Raw genomic sequence first — 20,381 nt, 5'->3', positions numbered from 1 at the left:
GGGCACCGTCCCCGTCCCCAGGAGCGTGTCACTGCGTACGTCATGAACTGAGCCTGGTGTGTTACTCCCGTGTAGGCTGCGTCCTCGTGTAAAGCCCTATAGTCCAGACTTGTACAGTCCGTCTATCACTGGGTGCAATATTTCACATCAACAGGCAGGCTTTGTTTGGGAGAGGTTTTTTTGTTTGTTTTTAAAGTTACTTTTATTTGCTTTTAGTGTATGCAGGACTGTCTCTGTGCAGCCTCCTCTTCTGGCTGAGGAATGGCTGCTGCTTCTCAGGGAGGCTTGTCTCGACGGGGCACGGAGAGCTCGGGTCTGGGAGGGTCACATCTTCGTGATCAATTGAAGTGAACACTCGTGACCATGAGCCCTGGAAGTTCTGTGTCGTATCTGGGGGCTCGTTTCCGGGACATGCTCAGGGACCAGAGTCTGTACCCTGTTAGTTCACCATCACTCTCCGCACAGAAGCCTATGCAGTGAACACTCAGCACGCTTGGGGGACCGCCGGCCCCGGGCCCAGCCCCTCTGTTTGGTTCACTCTGTGTCACAGCATCAGAGGGGACCCGCTGCTTTGTAAGGTGGCATCCTGCAGACACTTGGGGGCTTTTTGGATGTGTGTACCCTGCACGGGCTGGGTGGTTGCATGTGTGTTCTTCAAGTGAACACGAAGATGTGACCCTTACGACTTGCATAATTCTGTAGGATTTTCTAGGTCAAGGGAAGAGGAACCACTTTCAGAGATGGCCTCTGGCGGCTGAGGCCAACAGCAGTCTTTTTCTGGACTCAGTCTGAGTATTAGCGCATGTTTGCAGCGTGGATGTGTTTGAAATGACAACTACGCTCGTCTCCGTCTCGTTGCCACACTTGCTACTACGTTTCCGGTTTTCTGGCTTCCTTCGTTTGGTATCTTCTGCCGTCCAGCCTGACTTCTTAGTTCTGTGTGTTTCCACCGCGACGAGCCCTGGACAGCTTGCCTTCATGGAAAGATTTATGATCAGTGCAAACCTCTACTCCCTGCCTCGTCACCTGAGCATGGACGCCCTTGAGGACCGTCCACGACGGACAAGCACATTGGCTCACTTGTCCGCCTCATTTGGTTTGGGTTTATTAAACGATAGTAGTTAATTTTCCTGGTAACCCAATACCTGTGCTCTAGATTTATCCCATTAAAATACTCCGCATGGACTCGCTGCGGGAAGCCAAGGAAACAGCACGGGCTCCCGACCGCGTTCCCGCCGCCCCGGGCTCTGACGTCATCATTTCACAGGCTCACCACTGACGACATCTACACTCTCTTCCATCACAAAACCCCAACAGTTACCGGGCTTTGGTTCTATATCTCAATAGACTCAACATTGTCTTTTTTTTCTATGGCTTTTCCAAGTACCCCTTGGCTTGCTGAACACAATTAAAAAAAAAAAAAAAAAGCCAATAGATCACTATTGCTACTTGACCTGACTTCTAGATGCCAAACATCCTTGTCCTTGAAGACGGGCCTGGGCTCCACAGTAAACACTCTGGTCTGCTGGGTCAGCTGATGTTTTCTCTTTGAAACAGGATATTGGGGAAACTGCATACATTGTAACGTCCCAGATTCTAGAACGGATTCTTAAATCTTTGTTTATAATATATTAAGCGGAGCAATTAGTCCTCTGTTGAAAATTAGGGCTGGAAATCATGAAATAACCCCAGAATTAGGGCTTAGGAATCTCATACATCAAAAGAAAACTATTCAAGCTTGCACTGAATTTTAAAAATGGATGGAGAACAACACAATCCACTGTTGGTTTGTTTCGATATCCCACTACTTTGCAAAAACTGTCTTCGCTTTCTTAAGACTTAGATACGGTTCAGATGCTCACCTGCCTTTTACGTGTGTCTGTCAATGAAAGGAAAACCGCTGCTGTCACTCTTCAAATGTCCCCCGAGCAGTTACTGTAACAGTGACAGGAAGAGCACGAGACTCAACCCTCTATTAGAACGCGTATTCCCGAAGGCTCTGCTTTCCGAGTGAAGACGGGCGACAAGCATCCTGATGGGGGACGGGCCGTGCACCCCTCCGTCCGGCTACTCGAGGCTCTGCATAGAGAGCTCAGGGTTTGCTTTCCCATAAACTCTGTTTACGTGTCGAGCTTTTATTCACCCACAGAATCCAACAGCCCTGCTTTGCAACAGCAGAGAAACGTCCATCGGAAGGGAGAGTTAAATGGGGCAAAGGGTCTCCCAGAGGGAAGGGAGGAGGCAGACCTCCCCACGGCATAGCAGTAGAGATGCGGGGCGAGACGCGGGGCCCGATCAAGCGGGGTTTGATCGGAGGACGTGCGGGGGTATGTGCACGGCATGGCAGGGCGCAGAATCGGGGTACAGAGCGGACCAACAGCACGCTCGCCTTTTATTGGGTCTCACTTATTCGGGCTCAGATCCCCCTGAAACATGTTGAGACGAGCCTTCTTTCCTCCTACTGTCCTACAAGTGCTAATAGCTGACCTGAGTAAAACTCTTTTTTTCTTTTAAAGATTTATTTTTCAGGAAAGGAGAGAGTGTGAGCGGGAGAGAGGGCAGAAGGAAGGAGAGAGGATCCGAGCAGAGTCCTCACCGAGCGCTAAGCCTGAGTCTGACATGGGGCTCGATCTCACAACCCGGAGACTGTGACCTGAGCTGAAACCAAGAGCCGGACCCTAAAAAAAAAAAAAAAAAAAAAAAGAGCCAGACCCGTAACCGCCTGAGCCACCCAGGCACCCAGTCCAGAGCAAAACTCCCAACCATCCTCTCCAGCTTTTCCTAACATGTGAAATCCGGGGATAGCGCTACTCAACCTCCAAATGCTCAGAAACGGAAGTTCAGCCAAACTGACTCTTTCTAGCAGCTTCTCGGTCGCTTTTCAGGGGTTGTACTTCTCCAATTTGTAGAAACAAATAGGTCTTCAAAGCTGTCAGGTTCCCATTACGTAGTAAATCATGCTTGGCCCTGCCAGCCGCAGCCTGGTATAGCGAGTGGTCATGTACCTACAGTTTGCTCTTCTCCCCAGAAACTGCTTCATTATCCCCCTTAGCTTCCTGAGGGTGCGTATCCAGATGCCTCGTGAAAGGGCTCAGACCTCAGACCCTATACTCAGTGTCACGCAGGCACAGAGGGCTCCAGAAATGAGAGAGACACAGGACGCATCACATGCATTAGAGAGAATTCTAGACTTCTTGTCTGTAATTTCTTCTCCCATAGGAAACTTCTGCTCCTCTAAGCTACTGAGACAGAAGCTAAGGGAGGGGCTTCTCCCAGCCACGGTGACCAGCACTTGGCTAGTCCGCCAGAGAACTCCGGACCCTGGTCTGAGTCCTGATGTAAAGGATCCACTCACAGTCGTGAACTTGAAAGACACTGTATCTGGGCATGGAAGACTCTCTGGGAACATCTCAGGGCAGCGAGGCTGTGACCCCATGAATTTAATGTTACCAAGAGTTCAGCATTAGTCCCTTTAAGTAACGACCTCAACGTTGAGAACATCTGTCCTTACGTTCTGAGAGAGGAAAAGCAAAGGACCCGAAAGGAATGTGCCTTCTTAGGACGATGAGGAGGGTCAGAGTTGTAAACCGAGGATCCCAAGATCGCGCTTTCATTCCCTGCTCCTTGCTTTCGCTCGCTCTTCCTGGATACCCTCCCCCACCCCAACATCTACACAACAAGCCCATGTGGTAGCAGGCTCTGGGGTGCCCCCAAATGAACACACCTCCTGCTATCTTTCCGCTTGGCCCATCCTCCTCCTCGAGTGTGGGCTGGCCCTACTATCTTGCTTCAAACCCACAGAATATGGCAACGATGATGGGTTGTCACTTGCACAATCAGGTGTTGAGAGATCATAACTTCAACTTGCTGGCAATCTATGGCTTCCTCCACTCATGTGCATGGACGAAGCCAGCTGCTGGGCTGCAGAGACTGGACTGTCAAGGAACTGCCACAGCCTCCAACCAACAACCAGTGAGGAACGAGGCCTGTGGTCTAAGGGCCCACAACCAAGGGGCTTGGAAGGGGGTCCTTCCCCAGTCGAGTCTTCGGATGAGCCCAGACATGGCCAACGCCCACACTGCAGCTTGTGGTGACCCTGGAGCTTGGGACCCACATTCCTGGCCCATGGAAACTTGAAATAATGGACATGTATCATTTTAAAGCCACTCCGTTTTAGAAAAATCCGTTACAGCAACAGATAACGAATATGCCCATCTTTGATTTTACTGTCCACATTTTCTTCCCCTGGAGATGTGCTGGTCTACCCACACCGCACCGGGAAGTAATGCTCCTTCCTCTGTACTTGCACACACATGTCTCTGTCTTCTCCTCTTGCCACCCCCGACTTCCCTCTTCTGCTCCTACTGCTGAGTTTTAGAGCCGGTGGTCCTGGCTACATGAGGAGTCACCTGAGGCGATCGTCCCCATGCTTCCAGCCCCAGTGTGGCTACGCACACAAGAAGAGTTCCAATCCCAGCTGAGTTAGCTTGGAGATGAAAGAGACGCCTCTGCTCTTGGAAAAGTTGGGGTCGGAAGCATGTGGCAATTAGCATAACCAGAACTACTGGGTATCCCCAGTTTAGATGAACCCCATATGGACCTCGAAGCCCCTTGGATACACACTGAAGTAAAATAAACATTGTAGTCACTCACAGAGAACTCACTGCTGACACGGTCTTTCCTATCCCAGAAATTCAGGCCTATGTACAGTACGTACATACTCGTCTTTAATTAAGATACGGTTTCTGCGGTACCACTGCCTCACACTCTACCGCTGGCATTTTATACATGCGGCTTTTCCCTTACCAGTTCACAGCTGAGCGTCTGTGTCATTTTTGAATATTCTACTCCTGCATTAATGCACACGTAGATCATCTCCAGCTTATTACTAGTAGCAGTAGGAATAGTTGTATTTCGAATTAAAGGGCAGAAAGGGAAGTTATAACTAAACAATTAAAAGCTACTCTTTGGGGAGGAAGTCTACCCACATTTTAGAAACGCTTCCAGAAGATTCCCTAGCTCAGTCCCTCAGGCACATATCTTGTATTACTACTAGAAGACAGCAGAGCACAGCGGCTGGGAACCTCGGCTTTGGAGGAAGACAGAGGAGGGACAGGTGCCGGAGAACAGAATGCCAGATGCCAAGGTCATTCAAGAGCAGAGCAGGGACTGTGCTGCGCAAACACCAAGGCAGCCCGTAGACCCAGAGGGACCTGCCTTTACGGTTAGAGACCAGCACCTACACCTGCTCACATGAGGTCTTTCCTTGTGCCCTGGAGCCTGGGGCTACCTTACATGTGGCACATTTAATTGTCTTTCACGTTTGACTAATTCCATTGTCCTTGTGGCCCTGGAAGTGGTTACCAGTATGGGTCCCATTTTACAGATGAAGAGAATATGGCTTTCTTTAGTTAAAAAAAAAAAAATTGCATAATTGGATAAAATGAGACCTACCCTGGAGACAGCAAACTTTCACACAGAACGGGGGAGACCCCAACCCATGGAGTTTCAGAAGGAAAGTTTGCCTTTAAAAGAGAAATGTTTGATTCCAGCAAGGGGACCCACCCCCGAGAAAATATCCGAAGGCATCCAGAGTTTCCGTCCCTTTCCTGCAAGTGGGTCTCAGGGGGCGTTGTGAGCCTCACACAGCAGGTGCGCGCAGAAACATCAGTTTGTATATTTGCAAGGAGAACGTTTGCAAAAACACACACCGGTTTGGAAACGTGAATCATCTCATACACATACCGGCACTGTTGCTGCGACGTGGACCGTAGGAGAAAGTCAGGAGTTATTTTTAAGCAGAGACCCTAACATCAGAAATAAAATTTACAAGTGTTCGCAGGTATTTATAAAACTCAGGACAAACCGAGCATCTGCAGTGAGTCATTCACATTTAACTCGTCTAAACTCATGTCTTCAACGATTTTCACAGTTCCTCTTTTCCTTGATATTTTGCACGGTGCGATTCCATTTTTAAACAGTTCTAAATCTGCAAGTCACTTAAAGCTACAATGCAAAAACTTGAAGCAGAGACACTTACAAGTGTGAACTCCAAGAAGTCCTCTAGGTTTAAGGATCTCCAAACGAACCCCTCGAACAACCCTGAACCTGAGTGGAAACACTCCGCGTCCTGCCATTGGGACCAGACTGGAGTCCCTCGGCTTCATTTGCTATGGCCTCGCCTGTGCCGAGTCAGGTGACCAGACGCTGTGGTGCAGACACTGCCAGCTCCAGAAAGGACGGGGAAGGGCCTGTTGTCCCCGAAGCAGGTGCCTCAGGTCAAGGTCCCCCACCGCCACAGGGACAGCCGTGCGTCTACGCAGCCCTCTCTATGGCAGTGCAAGCTGATGGCCAGAATGTGCTTCCCCTGGGCGAGTGCTCGCTCCCCTGGGCAGATGTGAATCCGAGAGGAGCACCTGCGAAGACACCTGTCTCCTTGAAGCTTCCCTCCACCGGCCCCACAGCATCCCGAGCCCTTCTCTGCAAGAGAGCCACGTTTGGAAGCACACCCTGTTTTTACTGTGTTCTTCCCCTTCGAGTCACTGATACCAGCTCCTTCTTTGTTACCCACAGGCCACACTTGAAAATCACATATCCCCTAAGTATTTACAGAACACCTGCCCAGGCCAGGCTCTACTCTCAGGGCGGGGAACGCCATCAGGGACCTTACATTCCGCCGGCGTGGGCAAGGTGGCCTAAAGCAGCTTCTAGGAACCCAGTCCTTGGAGACTGCAAGCTGTGAGCTGAGCTCCCTCCCTCTGGTCTAGATCCAACGCCCGACCCGCTACACCCTGAGGAACAATCCAACCAAATCGTAGCATCGTTGGGAACGGATCTGGCGCTGGGTGTGACATGCAAGCAATGAAACATTAAACACTGTGTCAAAAACCAGTGATGTGCTATACGGAGCTAACTGAACATAATTTAAAAACTACTTAATTGATTTAAAAAAGAGAAAAACCATGAGAATGAGCGAGTTGTCTTAGCGCCTATTTCAAAAATAATTTTCAGTTGAATAATCTGTGTACTTTGCTTGAGGCGAAAGGGCTCACAGCACCTAAACTGTACATTTAAAACCAATGAAATGGACACATGAACGCATCAGAGAAGGAGAGAGAAGCGAGTCAAAGGCAGCTCAGCTGATGGGAGAACAGCTGTCTTCCTAGAGGAAAATGAATTTGGTTTTAATATCACCACACAGCAAACCAGATTTAGTACGAGAAGGAAATAATGATTCACTACTAGAAGGAAAAGAGAGCTTTAGGTAGGAAGAACTTCTTAAGCAACAAACAAAAAAATTAACAAAAATATTGATGGGTTTGCGAAGCTCCAGCATTTCTTACTTATTCTGAAAGACCCCACGTGGAGACAAAGACAACACGAAGCTACCTGATGCCTGTGCGACCGGGGACTAATGTCTAGAATTTATAAAGGACATCGCAATCATTAAGGAGAACAGATAACCTAATAGAAAAATACACAAAGGGTGTAAATAAACAATTCACAAAGAAACCGAAATGGCCAACAATTTCAATAAATGCCCGACCTCACCAGCAATGCAGAAACGCTGGTTAAAATCGCTCACCGGGACGCCTAGGTGGCTCATCAGTTAAAGTATCTGACACGTGAAGTTGGCAAAATGTTTAAAAAGTCTTAAGACATCAAGCATGCTCCCACTTAGTAGAAAGCTGAGCAGTCGTCGGCAATCGTCTAAGACATCAAGCATGCTCGCACTTAGTAGAAAGCTGAGCAGCCGTCGGCAATCGTCTAAGACATCAAGCATGCTCCCACTTAGTAGAAAGCTGAGCGCGTCGGCAATAGACATCAAGCATGGCTGAGCAGTTCGGCAATCGTCTAAGACATAAGCATCTCGCACTTAGTAGAAGTGAGCAGGTCAAAAGCAGCCGTGTCGTCTAAGAAAAAGCATCTCGCACTTAGTAAAAAGCATGAGCATCAATCGTCTAAGACATCAAGCATGCTCCCACTTAGTAGAAAGCTGAGCAGCCGTCGGCAATCGTCTAAGACATCAAGCATGCTCCCACTTAATGAGCATCGGCAATCGTCTAAGACATCAACATTTTAGTAAAAAGCTGCACCGTCGGCAATCTAAGACCCAAGTTCCACGTCTACGCACAGCATCAGCATGCTCCCACTTAGTAGAAAGCTGAGCAGCAGGAGGCCATTCAGCCCAGTTCCACGTCTACGCACAAAGCAGCAGGAGGCCATGCAGCCTCGTTTAGGCGCCAGAACTCGGAGGAGAGTGTGGACGCCCGGCAGAAGGCCGAGGAGCGAAAGGAGCTCCCGGAGCGCACTGAAGGGGACAGGAGGCTCCAGAACAATACGGACGCGGTGATTCCGCGGACGAGATTTCGATTCTACTACTACTAGCGTGGGCGTTCCTTCTGCCCTCCGGAATGTGCTCCAGAATGGGAAGGCGTGGCCCACACCCCGAATTCAAATTGGTGGCAGGCGGGGGGTGCAGGGGCGGTGGGGGCACGGGGGTTTGCGAAGGGGAGCTCCGCTTGGTTCCCGCACAATCCAGACCCGACACGCCGGCGCTTTCCCAGTGCGGTGCGCCCGCGTGTGGTGTCTAAGTGGCGGATGGTGACCGTTGTTTGTACTTTCGTACTTTCCTAAATTTAACTTTTTTTTCCAGTTGGAAGAGGAAAAGCACAAAAACAAACAGAAGCCGGCCCACGAGTGGGTAATCTAGCCCCTACGTGCACCGCCTCTTTGAATGAGGGTAATTAGAATCCTTACCCCAGAATAATCTCGTGGGCTCAGGAACCACTTCTATGCACCCTCGGGGTGCCAGCGAGGGTCCACCACGCATCTCCTGCCCTGTCCCCCACCGCCCCCGGGTCCACGCGTCCCCTGCCCTGTCCCCCACCGCCCCCGGGTCCGTGTTCTTGCAGAGGACGGCCCTTGCCAGCGGCTCCTGACCAGGAAGCGCTCCCTCGGTCACTCACCCCGTCACCCCCCACCTCTGCTCCCTTCCCCTCTGCTGCACCCACACTCTCTTCCCCTCCCCCGCACACAGCAGGGTCCTCCACCAAGCCCGTTTCCCTCACTCACGAGGCCCATCTAAGGATGTGAACAAGTGAGAGCTCCAGCCGCCGGGCTCGGGCACAAGCATTGACCGTTGCACTTGCCCTGGGGGGAGGGTGGCCAGGACAAGGGTGACTCTTGTTCCAGGTTGTGCCTTTGCCGACCCGGAGGGGCTGGAGACACGCACAACCGGACAGTTCCAGAAAGAGCAGGGGTCACTCTGCTGAAGGCACGGGAGTAAGGCCACAGCATCCTCCCGGCAGGAGGCCAGGACGCTCCCCAAGACATTTATCACGGAGCTCAAGAACCTAATATATTTCCCCCAAAACTATTCTAAACGTGGGGCAAGAAGGATCCGTTTCCACTGCCCCCCGAATGCCTTCTGTTTTATTTCTGCCCATTTCTCTAGCAATGCTTGCGAATCCCAGGCACCGGCGATCTAGAGTGTCCCCAATCAGCTGCCGGAGACAGCCGTGCGGGTCTGCATGGCCAGCCCCAGGACAGGACTCACCGGGGAAGCTGCCCCGGGTGCTCACCCGGTGAGGACAGAGCCGCCCCCGCGGGGAGGCAGCCCCTGGGAGCCAGGTCTGCATGGTCGCGGGGGCCCCAGGCCGGGCGCAGGCGAGGACCCTCCCAGTCGCATGGGGAGGACGCGCTCACGACAGTTCCCTGGGGAGACGGCAGCCCCAGGGCTCAGCCTGGCAGCGCGAAACTCTCAGTCCAAGCGTGTTCCAGGCCCCAGCGGCTTAGCCGTGTCACCTTCTGAGGGAGCCCGCGATGTGAGATAACGGGCGTGCAGACGTGCAGCCACGCACAGTCGAACACCCAGCGGAGGCTGGGCCCTCGCGGCTCTAACAACGGCCGTGACTCCACGGAGCACTCGGTCGGCCCGTCCTGCACCCCAGGGCCCCGCTGCAGGGGGACGCGCACAGGGCTTCAGTCTGTGTCTGCCGAGCGTAGGGACGCAGCGAGGGGCGCTGTCCCTTCTCCTCACCTTCCGCACTCACGTGGCCCAAATGACAGACCCGCCCACGTCCCGCGGGCCTGGGCTCCCAGGCACGCACAGCCCAACCTCCCTTCAAGCCAGAAACAGAGCGAGACTTAGAGGGACACGGAGCTGTGACTATTTTCCTTCTCAGACATCTTCGCGCGCAGCCAGGAGGCCTGTCCTCCCCGTCAAAGCCAGGTGTCAGCCCTGGGGCCCGAGCACACTGCGGCGGGGGCGAGTCTCCGTGTCTGCTCCTCCCCAGAGCACCTGAGTTTCCAGGCGGCGGGTCTGCGCCGCCATGTCCAGGCACCAACGCTGAAGCTCGCAGCGTGGCCCTTCCTCCCACGAGGCCCGTGGCCCTCATGCGACGCTGTCCACTAACCTGCATTCTCCTTTCCAGGTCCCTGAGGACACCCAGCCCCGCTGACGTGGTGACCTCTCGAGGCCCACAGTGGGGCCGCTCACCCTCGGCCGGGGAGGCGAAGGCCTCGGGGCAGACCCTGGCCCTCCAGACCACAGGTGGCTCGTGGGCCATGGTGGCCACGGATGTGAGCACACAGAGGCTTGACACCCGCAGCCCGTACGTCGCCCCGGGCCGGGGAGGGCAGCGTGCAGCCCGAGGAGGGCTCCTGGGGCCGCGAGGATCCCGCGGGCATTTTCCTGGTTTCCCAGCACAGCCTCTATGGCGACAAGCAGGAGGATAAACAATGCTGGGCCGTTCGGCACTGCGGCCGCTGGCAGACAGCGGAGGGATAAGCCCCGGGAGCGGCGGCGGGGCCCACGGTAGACGAGCAGAGCCCAGAGAGGTTCACACAGGCAAGGCCGGAGCCCCTGGGGGCACGCGGCCGTGGGGCACAGCTCCTGCTATATTCTGGCCATGCTCTGTCCCCCGTTTCTGAAGGACAAGGAAACCGTCCCCAGACGCAGTGACGACTGTGGCGGCTGCAGCCAGAGCCCATGGAGGCACATCCTGCCCCCCAGAACCGCAGTCAGGCGTCCATCCGCCCGGGAAGGCCGGTTCCCTCCTTGGGGCCCTCCCTGTAGCATCAGGAGGGCCGCGGAACAGACCCCACAGGCTGGGCTGCTTCCAGCAGACACTCAGTCTCCCCTGCTTGGAGACCACGTCCGCGATCCAGCGTCGGCAGGGCCGGGCCCTCCCTGCTGGGCCTGCTCCCTCGGCCGCACCTGCTCGGCCCCTGTGTGTGTCTGTGCCCTAATCTCCTCTTCCTGTGAAGACACCAGCCATACGGGTCAGGGCCCCCCGAGGGACAGCATTCTCATTTAACCCCCTGTAAAGGCCCTGATAAGGTCTCCCTCAGAGGTCCTGGGGACAGGACCCCTCACACGTGAATTTGGGGGCACACAGGACTGAATGTGAGGCCGGTGCTCCCTGTGTTTGTTGAGAACACAGGCGGAGAGTGTGGACACGGAGGCTCTGTGGGCCCGGGGACCTCAAGCTGGCCAAAAACACGGTGGCAGGTCACTGTTCACACCATCTACCAAAGCATGGAGGTTAAAACCCCTGTTATGACAATGACTCGGAAGATAAGAGACTAATTTGGAAAGAGCTACCAGGTCAAAGCGCACATGAAGACGCTGCTCCTCCTGCCTGGTAAGTGCGTAACCTGACCCACCAGCCCTCGTTCCCTCGAGCCACAGTGGTCAGTCTCGGTCTCTATGATTGTTCACGTCATGGCCAATGAAACTCATTCCTTCTGGTCCTGCTGACCAGGACCAGGACCGCTGCCCTACAACTTTCCTGTGACAGTCATTTTGGTAAAGCAGACTGTGATCTCCGAGCTGCACAGGGCTCTGATGCGTGCGGGAACAAGAAGGTCCTTGGTCCAAGAGCCAAAGGCGCAGGTGCTCCTGAGCGTGGGGGCCGGCCTGCTGTGCGACCCAGTGCAGATGCCTTCTGAGCGCCATCCCCGTTCAGGCCGGGACACCCACGGCTGGGATGCTGCCGGCTCAGGGACTGCCGACAGCCGCAGGCACACACGCAGCCAAGGACCTCTCGAGGCCGTCAGGTCCCTGCCTGCGCCTGCGCATGGAGAACGTTCCACCGTGGCTATGGCAGACGTCCATCCCCGGGCACGCTTACACGCAGGCAACGGTCTCCTGAACGACATGACTGAGCACAGCGCAGACGCCCAGCTGGGCGCTCGGGCGCAAGCTCACACCGGCTCGGAGGTTAGGACCCGTGCTGCTGGGGTGCGTTGCTTCAAACGCAAACGAGCTCACCGGAGCCCACCTGACCCTTGCTGTACCCCAGGAGCCACGGACCTCAGCCAGGGTCCACTCCAGCCGGGCCCGTCCAAGCCTGCGGCTGCGGTGCCCCCCCACCTGGTGCCTGTGCAGGTAAGGGCAGGTGGGGGCAGTTGGAACGCCGGTGGGAGAAGCGCCGCTGGTGTAGGGAGTAGTGTCGGGAGCTGGGGGGGGGGGGGGGGTCTGGCCTCACGGGGTCCCTGCCACAGCCATCCAAGCTGCTGGGCCTGGAACTTCTGTCTTCAGCTGCAGGTGCTGGTCCGGGCACCGCTGCCTTTCCCAGGCTTCTGTGAGAGGCTTGTGCTGGGTGCACGGGGCTCCGCGCCTTCTGGTCACCTTCCTGTCCCGGCGGCTCTGCAGCCGCCTCCTGGCAGCCTGATGTGGGCCTGGGACTCACTGTGTCCTCACCGTGGACTTTGAGGCCCTGTGTCCCCCTCCCCATGTGCACACTCACACGCCCGTGACCTCCCCGCCCGCACTCCCTCCCGGAGCCCCACACAGGCCCTTCCTGTCCTCCGCAGACACCGCAGTCCATCCTCTGGATGCTCCCAGCACTGCTCCTTCTGACCGCACTGCTCCTCTTCTCTGTCCTGTCACTGTCCCCAATAGCACACAGTCCTCCCCCCGGTAGCCTAGACCATCAGTGTGTGAAGGCAGCCACCTGCTATGTTCCCGGCGTGTCGCTCGGGGACAGAGGACAGCATCACTCCCTGGGGCAGTCCCATGGAAGCCTCACCCCCGGGCTTTAGGAAGGAGGCCGTGTGACTGGAGCCTGGCAGGTCCCTGACTCAAGTAGGGCACTGGTACCCAGGAATGGGAGCCAGAAGTTCCGCACGTCCGAGCCCTCCCCTGGGCAGGAGGGGTGTCCCCAAAGGCTGGGCTCGCTCTCTGGCTGTGCAGGTTACAATCACATACGGAGAGAAAGACCCAACTCCTGGGGGACAGATTCTATTTGCCTTAAAGGAGGCGGGACCGCAGTGGCCGCACTCAGGTGTGACGCGTCCTCCGGGAGCACAGCCCGGTCTCCCATCCCGCAGCTCAGCACATCACCGTGAACGGCCCCGCAGCGTCAGGGGCCGACAGCCTTTCAGGTGTGCAGGGACCAAGACAAAAGACACTACGGGGTCTTTTCTGCAAATCAGTGGTTTGGGTCAACCCCGAGCTGCTTCCTGGAAACCTCGAAGCTGCCTGTCATTCTTTAGGAGGTGTGGGACGCCGGCCCGCTGATCTGGGGACTCCAGGAGGGTCTCGCAGGCTAAGGCATGGGATGAATTCCAGGGCCGGGAACCGCACACGTCCCAGGGAGGACTTCTTCTGCAGGGGTGCTGGGGGCCATATGGCTGTAGCCGAGCACCGGCTGGTAACCCTCAGAGGGGAGGCCCACAGAAGATCCCGAGTCTGCCGGGTCCACCCACCGTCTCGCCCTGGGGGTCCAGCAACAGACACAGAGGGTGGAGGCAAGGCCCCTCTCTCCTGCCAGACAGGGCGTGCACTGACGCGCAACCGCACCCCGGGAGCGGCTGGGGGGCCCTGCCCTGGTAAGGAGCCTGGGGGGAAGGGGGTGTGTCGGAGCCGGGATCACGGCGTTCCCGAGTCTCCAGTCCGGAAGCCCCAGGGACTTCCATTTCTTCTGCTCAAGCCAGTTGGACTGGACGTCGTGTCACGAGCGGATTCTAGCACTTAGGCAAATTGGGATTTCCTGCAAAGCCAGACAGATGCGTGGATCCCTGGGAACCTCGAGGACAAACAGCCTTCGTCACGACTGTTTGTGGCTCGCAGGCTGTGGCGCAAAGATCCAGAAAGGCGGAGGAAGGCCCGACTTCCTTTACCTACTGCGACCTAAGCCTGTCGCTAACCAAACTGAGGTCACAACTTCAGAAAACTGGGTCTGTAAAGACCCAGTAAGACACTAAAAATCTCTGTAGTGTTTTGCAACCTAAGCAGCCCTGACATTCACTGGAGGCGAGGCTGTCTCGGTGTTTTTTCTCCACTCGCAGCCATCGTGATGGGAGGCGGACCCCTGGGTCTCTCTACTCATTCCTAAAAAGCAGCGTCACCCGTCACATGAGCCGTCACCATAAGACATACGTTTTATGTCTTATGGGTCAGGAGTCTATGATAAGCAGAGAAATGAAGCCCAGGTTGGTGGCTTTGCTGGTCTGAGAGGATCGGGGGTCTGGGGTGCCGCAAGGCGGTCCTCACTGTGTGAGCCAGAGTGAGACGTCAGACGGGGGCATTTCCAGAACGACTTTCCCGTTCTTTCCTACGACACCAGCTGCTTACATTTTACCTGACTTCTTCTCAATTTCTATGAGGTTTCACTGTTATCAATTTCCTTTAAAGCAGAATTTTTCGTTGCTAAAATGAGAAGAGAATCAGTCAATGGGCCAACGGTTACTGAAATCTACTTTCCGAAGCACTCTCTCCTCCATCCTCACCGGCAGCCAGTTTGTAAGAAACGGTACGCGTTGTATCAGCGTCTTTACGTAACCCTCCGTGTGGCTGCCTTTGGACACTTCTGTCCTATCAGTCTTCTAAGTGTCCCTCAAATGCGCCGAAACCCTTCTCAAGCTTCAGTCTTTAAAACAATGTCATTGTATTTCTCCCTCCTCATTTTTAGCAAGTCAAAACTGTATTGCTTATACTTCTTCATTTTTTTTTTAAGATTTTATTTATTTATTTGACAGAGATCACAAGTAGGCAGAGAGGCGGCGGGGGGGGGGCAGGGCTCCCCGCTGAGCAGAGAGCCTGACTCGGGGCTTGATCCCAGGACCCTGGGATCACGACCTGAACTGAAGGCAGCGGCTTTAACCCACTGAGCCCCCCAGGCGCCCATATTGCTTATACTTCTGATTACAGAGTAGCTGCAGGTAATGCTGTTGGACGGGTTCATCTTGTCCTACGGACACAAAATGTCCTATACACACACAGAAAAATCACCACCACCCCTGTTCTTCCACGGCTAAGTTTCTAGCGTTACGGCGCGTTGTAAAAACAAAAACACTTTGGTTCAGACGAGCTTAATAAAAAGTCACATCATGGTTTAGGAGCAGATCCAGAGGGAAAGAGATCAAACACTCTGGTGAGAGTTTCTCGCCGCGAGAAGCGCCTTCCACCTGCGACACAGTCGGGCTGGTCCCGGGACCCGTGGTGACGCGCGCTCGTGGGACATCATGGTGACGTTATCACTGTTATCACGCAGCGTGCTCGGTAAACGTCTTCAGTGTCCGTGGGACGGGGAGAACCCACGAATGAGCTGCCCGGGGGCTCCGGGGTCAACAGCCGGAACCTTGGGGTCTGCTCCCTGAACGCACGTTCTTGACAGACACTGTTAATCGACACCAGGGCAAGGACCCAATTCTGGACGGTGCCTTTGCTCGCGCCGTGAACTTCCTGTGCGATGCTCTCTCGTGCTGATTCTCCTCGGCCCAGGCCCCCAGCCGGACGCAGTCCCCGCCCCCTCTCAGGGCCCAGGTGGCCTCCGGGCCCCGCCCTCCTGGCTGCCCTCATCATCACCACCTGCCGCACGCTCTCAGCCACGTCGATGGGATCTCACCTCAGTCCACCTCACACGTGCACGGAACGTTCCAGAAACAATGGACACTGCTGTACAATACAGGCTGGATAAGTCCTTGGGGATGGCAAGGCCAGCGGGCAGGAGACAGCTGCCACCGGGAAGACAGTCCGTGACTCCCATCCCCAGAGGTGGGGGCACAGCTGACATGCAGGGCCACAGGGGAAGCCGGGTCAGTCAGGGCCAGAGGGTACGGGGGACCTTTACTGAGGTTTCCATGGGGAGGAACAGGTGAGGTAGGGTCGGGAGGCTCAGGACAGGCTAGTTTGGAGGATTTCAGTGGACTCGGGGGTGTCAGGTTGGCCAAAGTTATCTGGTACCTGCTCAGGGGTGCGGAGGGCAGGGGTGTCTCTGTCTGGTCCCTTCTCTAGGATGAGGAGGACGGGGGGTTCGTAACTCAGAGTGAGAGAGCCCCGCGGAAGGGACCGGCTTATAGGTGGAAGGCGCACTCCCGGTGAGCCATCTGCCGTGTCTAGGAACTGGCTCCCGCTGGGAGGGACAGTCACTCGGGGGTCAGCCTCCCCAGATGTCAGAGTGTCAAGTACAGGAGGTAGTGGATGGTTGGCGTGGGTGGGTAGGGTCCTATCCCTGTTCTCTGGGGGCAGTGCTGACCCACGACACAGCTGCCCATCCCGGCATAAGAAGAGCCCCACTCTGCCATGCACTGACGGCGTGACCTTGGGCATTTCGATGTCTGGGACCCTCCGTCTCCTCGTCTGGAAAATGAGTACCAGACTCTATGATCTCTAAGACCCTCCCAGGGCTCAGTTCTGTGAGCCCCTTCTCATAACCTGCCGCACAGAAACTCTGTGTCCCTGTCCCTGCCGAGGAACCCAAACTCAGGCCACGACATCTGAACGCAATGCACAGACTCCCTCCCCAGCGTTCCAGAGCACCGTCCGAAGGTCCGACGTCCACGTGTCTGTCCGCGTGGCTTCCGACGTCCCTGGTGACGTCAGATCCCCAGACCGCTGTCGGCCTGGACTGCGGGGGGTCAACTTCTGATTCAAGTGCTTTTGTGTTTTGTGTATTGGTCTTACCCCCTGAGCCTACAATTCAGGGCATTACAAAAAACACGGTTACAAACGCTGCACACTCGGCAGAAGGCACTGTTCCCGCGTTTCTCGTGCTGTCCTCTCTAGGAAGGTCTCTGGGCTCAGGGACACAAAGACATGCGTTAACCCGAATGCCTGGTTGGGGGTTTTGCTTGTTTTCGCTCAGGCTGTGTCTGTCCTACTGCTCAGGGAGCTGGCGGTCTCAGAAGGACACCCACGGCGCCCCCTCCGCGAGCGTGCGGAGCGCCTGCCCTCCATTTGGGACACACACCCAGCTTCAGACTCATTTTCTCTACCTATTTCCGCCCCAACCCCACATCCACGTACTTGTTTTTTTAATCTCATTTTGATCAGAACTGTTCACCCTATTGAGGTCTTTGGGGAAAGGAGGCACATCAGCGAGGACGGACTCCCAGAGCCTCCGGGTCCACGCCGCCGGCGCCGGCAGCCACGTGAGGACGCAGGTTGATGGCGGCGGGTGGCGGGGTGGGCAGGGGGCACAAGTCCGGGGTGAACTTGTGCGTGTAGATCCGTCCACACTTCGGCACGGAGGGCACACCCCTTATCTCCTTAATGCTTCAGGTACTTAACCCCCAAAGGGACGGAAACAGCTTAAAAAATCACTACAAATAGTATTTCAGGAGTGATTTTAAAAAGTGAAACCCAAGTTCATCTTCAAATTATATCTTCATGCATTCGGATCTACAAGTAACATTTTGGTCAGCCACAAAACAGCCTACAACAAGCATACAACCATTTAAAGATATTTACTAAAGCGAAACAAGAGAAATCAGAACATTTCTTGTCTAGCATAAAAATAGATATATATATGAATTTGGAAAATCACAGATTTTCTCAAAAAAGCATTGACTCACAAATCCCATACCGTGTCGGTGTGTCGGTGATTTCTGGAAGTATTTCATAGCCTCCTCCCCAAGGACTACAGCTCAAAGCAGTTTCTCCAGCAAATCCGACAGACAGACAGACAGACTAGTGGCTACTTGGCCTGGCTCAGACCGTACGTACAGAGAGGCAAAGGCTCGCTGCCTGGGGTCCACGTGTGTGAGCGGTCGTACAAGCGGGCGAGCGCGGGGGCCGAGTGATGGGGACGGCGTGTCCGTGGGGCAGAGCCTCCGTCCGGGAAGCCGGGGGTGCTCCGCAGAGGGTGCTGGGGGCAGTCGCGGGGCCGAGGTGGGCACCAGACACCCCTGCCCACAGGGCGCTCGGAAATGGTTTAAATGGTTGACGAAAATGTGAAATGGTGAAAACGGCCAATTTTGAAAATGGCAGATTTTTCTGGGATGGGCATTTTACTCTGATGGAAATTTTTTTTAAAAGGAAAGAGTGTAAGGGCCGCCTGCTGCATGGGAACGTCTCGTGGAGCCTCCGCTTTCCGCAACGGTTTCCATCAGCGCCGGCCTCGTCAGCTCGTTCCCTGGGCTTCCAGCATCGCACACCTGTGCCCCGGGCCTGCCCTCCCGGAGTGTGCGACGGCGCAGCCATCGGCGGGGACGGCCCGGGGGCAGGAGCGGGGGCAGTCGCTGACCTGCTCTCCGCACGCTCTGACCCCCGCCCTCCCTGCAGGAGACAGAGGACAGCAGGGACTTCCCAGCAGCCAACGGTCAGCCCTGCCTCGGGCCCCCCGTGCAAGCGCCCCGTCGCCCCCTTACCTTCCTGAGGAAGAGTTTGTGCAGCTTCCTGTGGGGCAACCTGATCATCCTTCACGCCCAGGAGCCCGGGGGCCGGTCCTGCGGGGTGTCCGGGCCATTGCCCGAGCTGCTGCCGCCGCGGTGGGCACCCCTGCAGCTCGGCCCGCCCTCCGCCCGGCGCCTCCGCCGGCAGCTCGACCCGCTCACTTCCCCGCGGCCCACGGCACCCTGCGGTGGGCTGTTCCCGCGGAGCCTGGCCGGCTCCCAAGTGAAGGGGGGAAGCGGGAGGGGAACCGCCTGGAGCCGGGCGTCTCTCCTGCTCTCAGGGGAGCTCACAGACTCGGCTGAGCCCTCACAGCTCTTCGCACAACATCCAGCTGAAGCCATCAAAGCGGGGGCTTCACGGGGAAGAAGTCGAATGTTCCAAAGTGTGGGCCGCACTGCAGGGGGCAGGCGGGGAGCCCCTCGCAGCCCACCCCGCACAGCACGGCCACACTACCCGGCAAGGGAGGGGCCCATAAAAACGGCGACTTCTTGCTTCAGGTGGTCCTGGGTCCACTAACAGACACGGGTTCTGCGAGAGCATCGCGGGACTCACTGTCCACCCTCCGGCTGACACCTGTGCCTCACGCCCGCACACGCTTTCCGTCTTCAGCGGAGCACTCTTGCCGCCTAACTGGGCGTGGGGCCTCTCTGGGCAACAGAAAAATCGGCTTTGCCTTCCTGGTGACAACGGAGTGCCCTGTTTCCTGCAAAACAACCAGCCTTTGCGTCCGTCACTAGCACCGAGCCTTATCTCACCGTGCCGCAAGTGTGTGAGGTTTCACACGAAACCTGGGAGCAAGGAGAGGTCAGGGTGGCACCTAGAGCCCTGGTGTTTTTAAAGCTTCTTGTGATGGGGCACCTGGGGGGCTCCGTGGGTTAAGCCTCTGCCTTCGGCTCAGGTCATGATCTCTGGGGTCCTGGGATCGAGCCCCGCATCAGGCTCTCTGTTCGGTGGGGAGCCTGCTTCCTCCTCTCTCTGCTGCCTGCCTCTCTGCCTACTTGTGATCTCTGTCTGTCAAATAAATAAATAAAGTCTTTAAAAATAAATAAATAAAGCTTCTTGTGAGTGCCTAATCTGCTTCTCCTCCTAAGATCTAAAGATGCAGCACAGAAAATCCACTGACAATCAGCTTTTGGCTGGCAGATAACAGAAGTCGTAGTTTCGGAGCAGGAGTAGAAATAAGTCGGTATAAAAATGCAGGGCGTGGAGAGAAGGGATCCGAGACGAAGGAACTGGAGATGACACGGATGGAAGCGGCCCCGACCTAGGGCGGCCCCAGCCATCTCCTCCACACACCGAGCGCTGCAGGAGACATCGCTCCCCGCCAAACAGGACGAGCTGCACCACTGTCCACTCGCACGTGGTTGTTGTCCCAGGAAACCCGTTCCGACCAGACACCTTCCCACTCAGTCCACTGTCACCGGAGAATGTAGGCGACACGTCCCTTTCCTGGAATGGCAGACCGGACTCGCACACGTCCATCCCTGCGTCCTGTCCGTGCACACACACACACACATACGCGCACACACACACACACTCCCGTCAGACTCGCACACGTCCATCCCTGCGTCCTGTCCGTGCGTCCTCGTCCGCGTGCACACACACACACACACACACCCGTCAGACTCGCACACATATCCCTGCGTTCTGTTCGTGCACACACACACACACACACACACACCCGTCAGACACACATTCATCCACGTCAGACTCGCACACGTCCATCCCTGCGTCCTGTCCGTGCACACACACACAC

At 55.7% G+C, this 20,381-nt stretch overlaps 1 protein-coding gene across 4 annotated transcripts in view; it reads right to left on the bottom strand.

Annotated features, from left to right (window-relative positions):
• RPS6KA2 (ribosomal protein S6 kinase A2) overlaps nt 1–20,381 on the bottom strand; it is a 294,983-nt gene that overhangs the window by 221,879 nt on the left and 52,723 nt on the right. The window contains exon 1 of one of the 4 annotated variants that reach the window (XM_013044356.2): nt 18,601–18,777. The exons of the other annotated variants lie outside the window; for them this stretch is intronic. Coding sequence (XP_012899810.1) covers nt 18,601–18,648 — 48 coding nt within the window. The 5' untranslated portion in view covers nt 18,649–18,777. Of the gene's footprint in view, nt 1–18,600; nt 18,778–20,381 lie in introns of those variants that run through there. 4 annotated transcript variants of the gene reach the window in all.

Source organism: Mustela putorius, unplaced genomic scaffold, assembly GCF_011764305.1.
Source record: "Mustela putorius furo isolate JIRA1106 unplaced genomic scaffold, ASM1176430v1.1 tig00000450_pilon_pilon_pilon, whole genome shotgun sequence".
Classification (NCBI taxonomy): Eukaryota; Metazoa; Chordata; class Mammalia; order Carnivora; family Mustelidae; genus Mustela; species Mustela putorius.
This window is presented reverse-complemented; position numbering and strand designations above follow the sequence as displayed.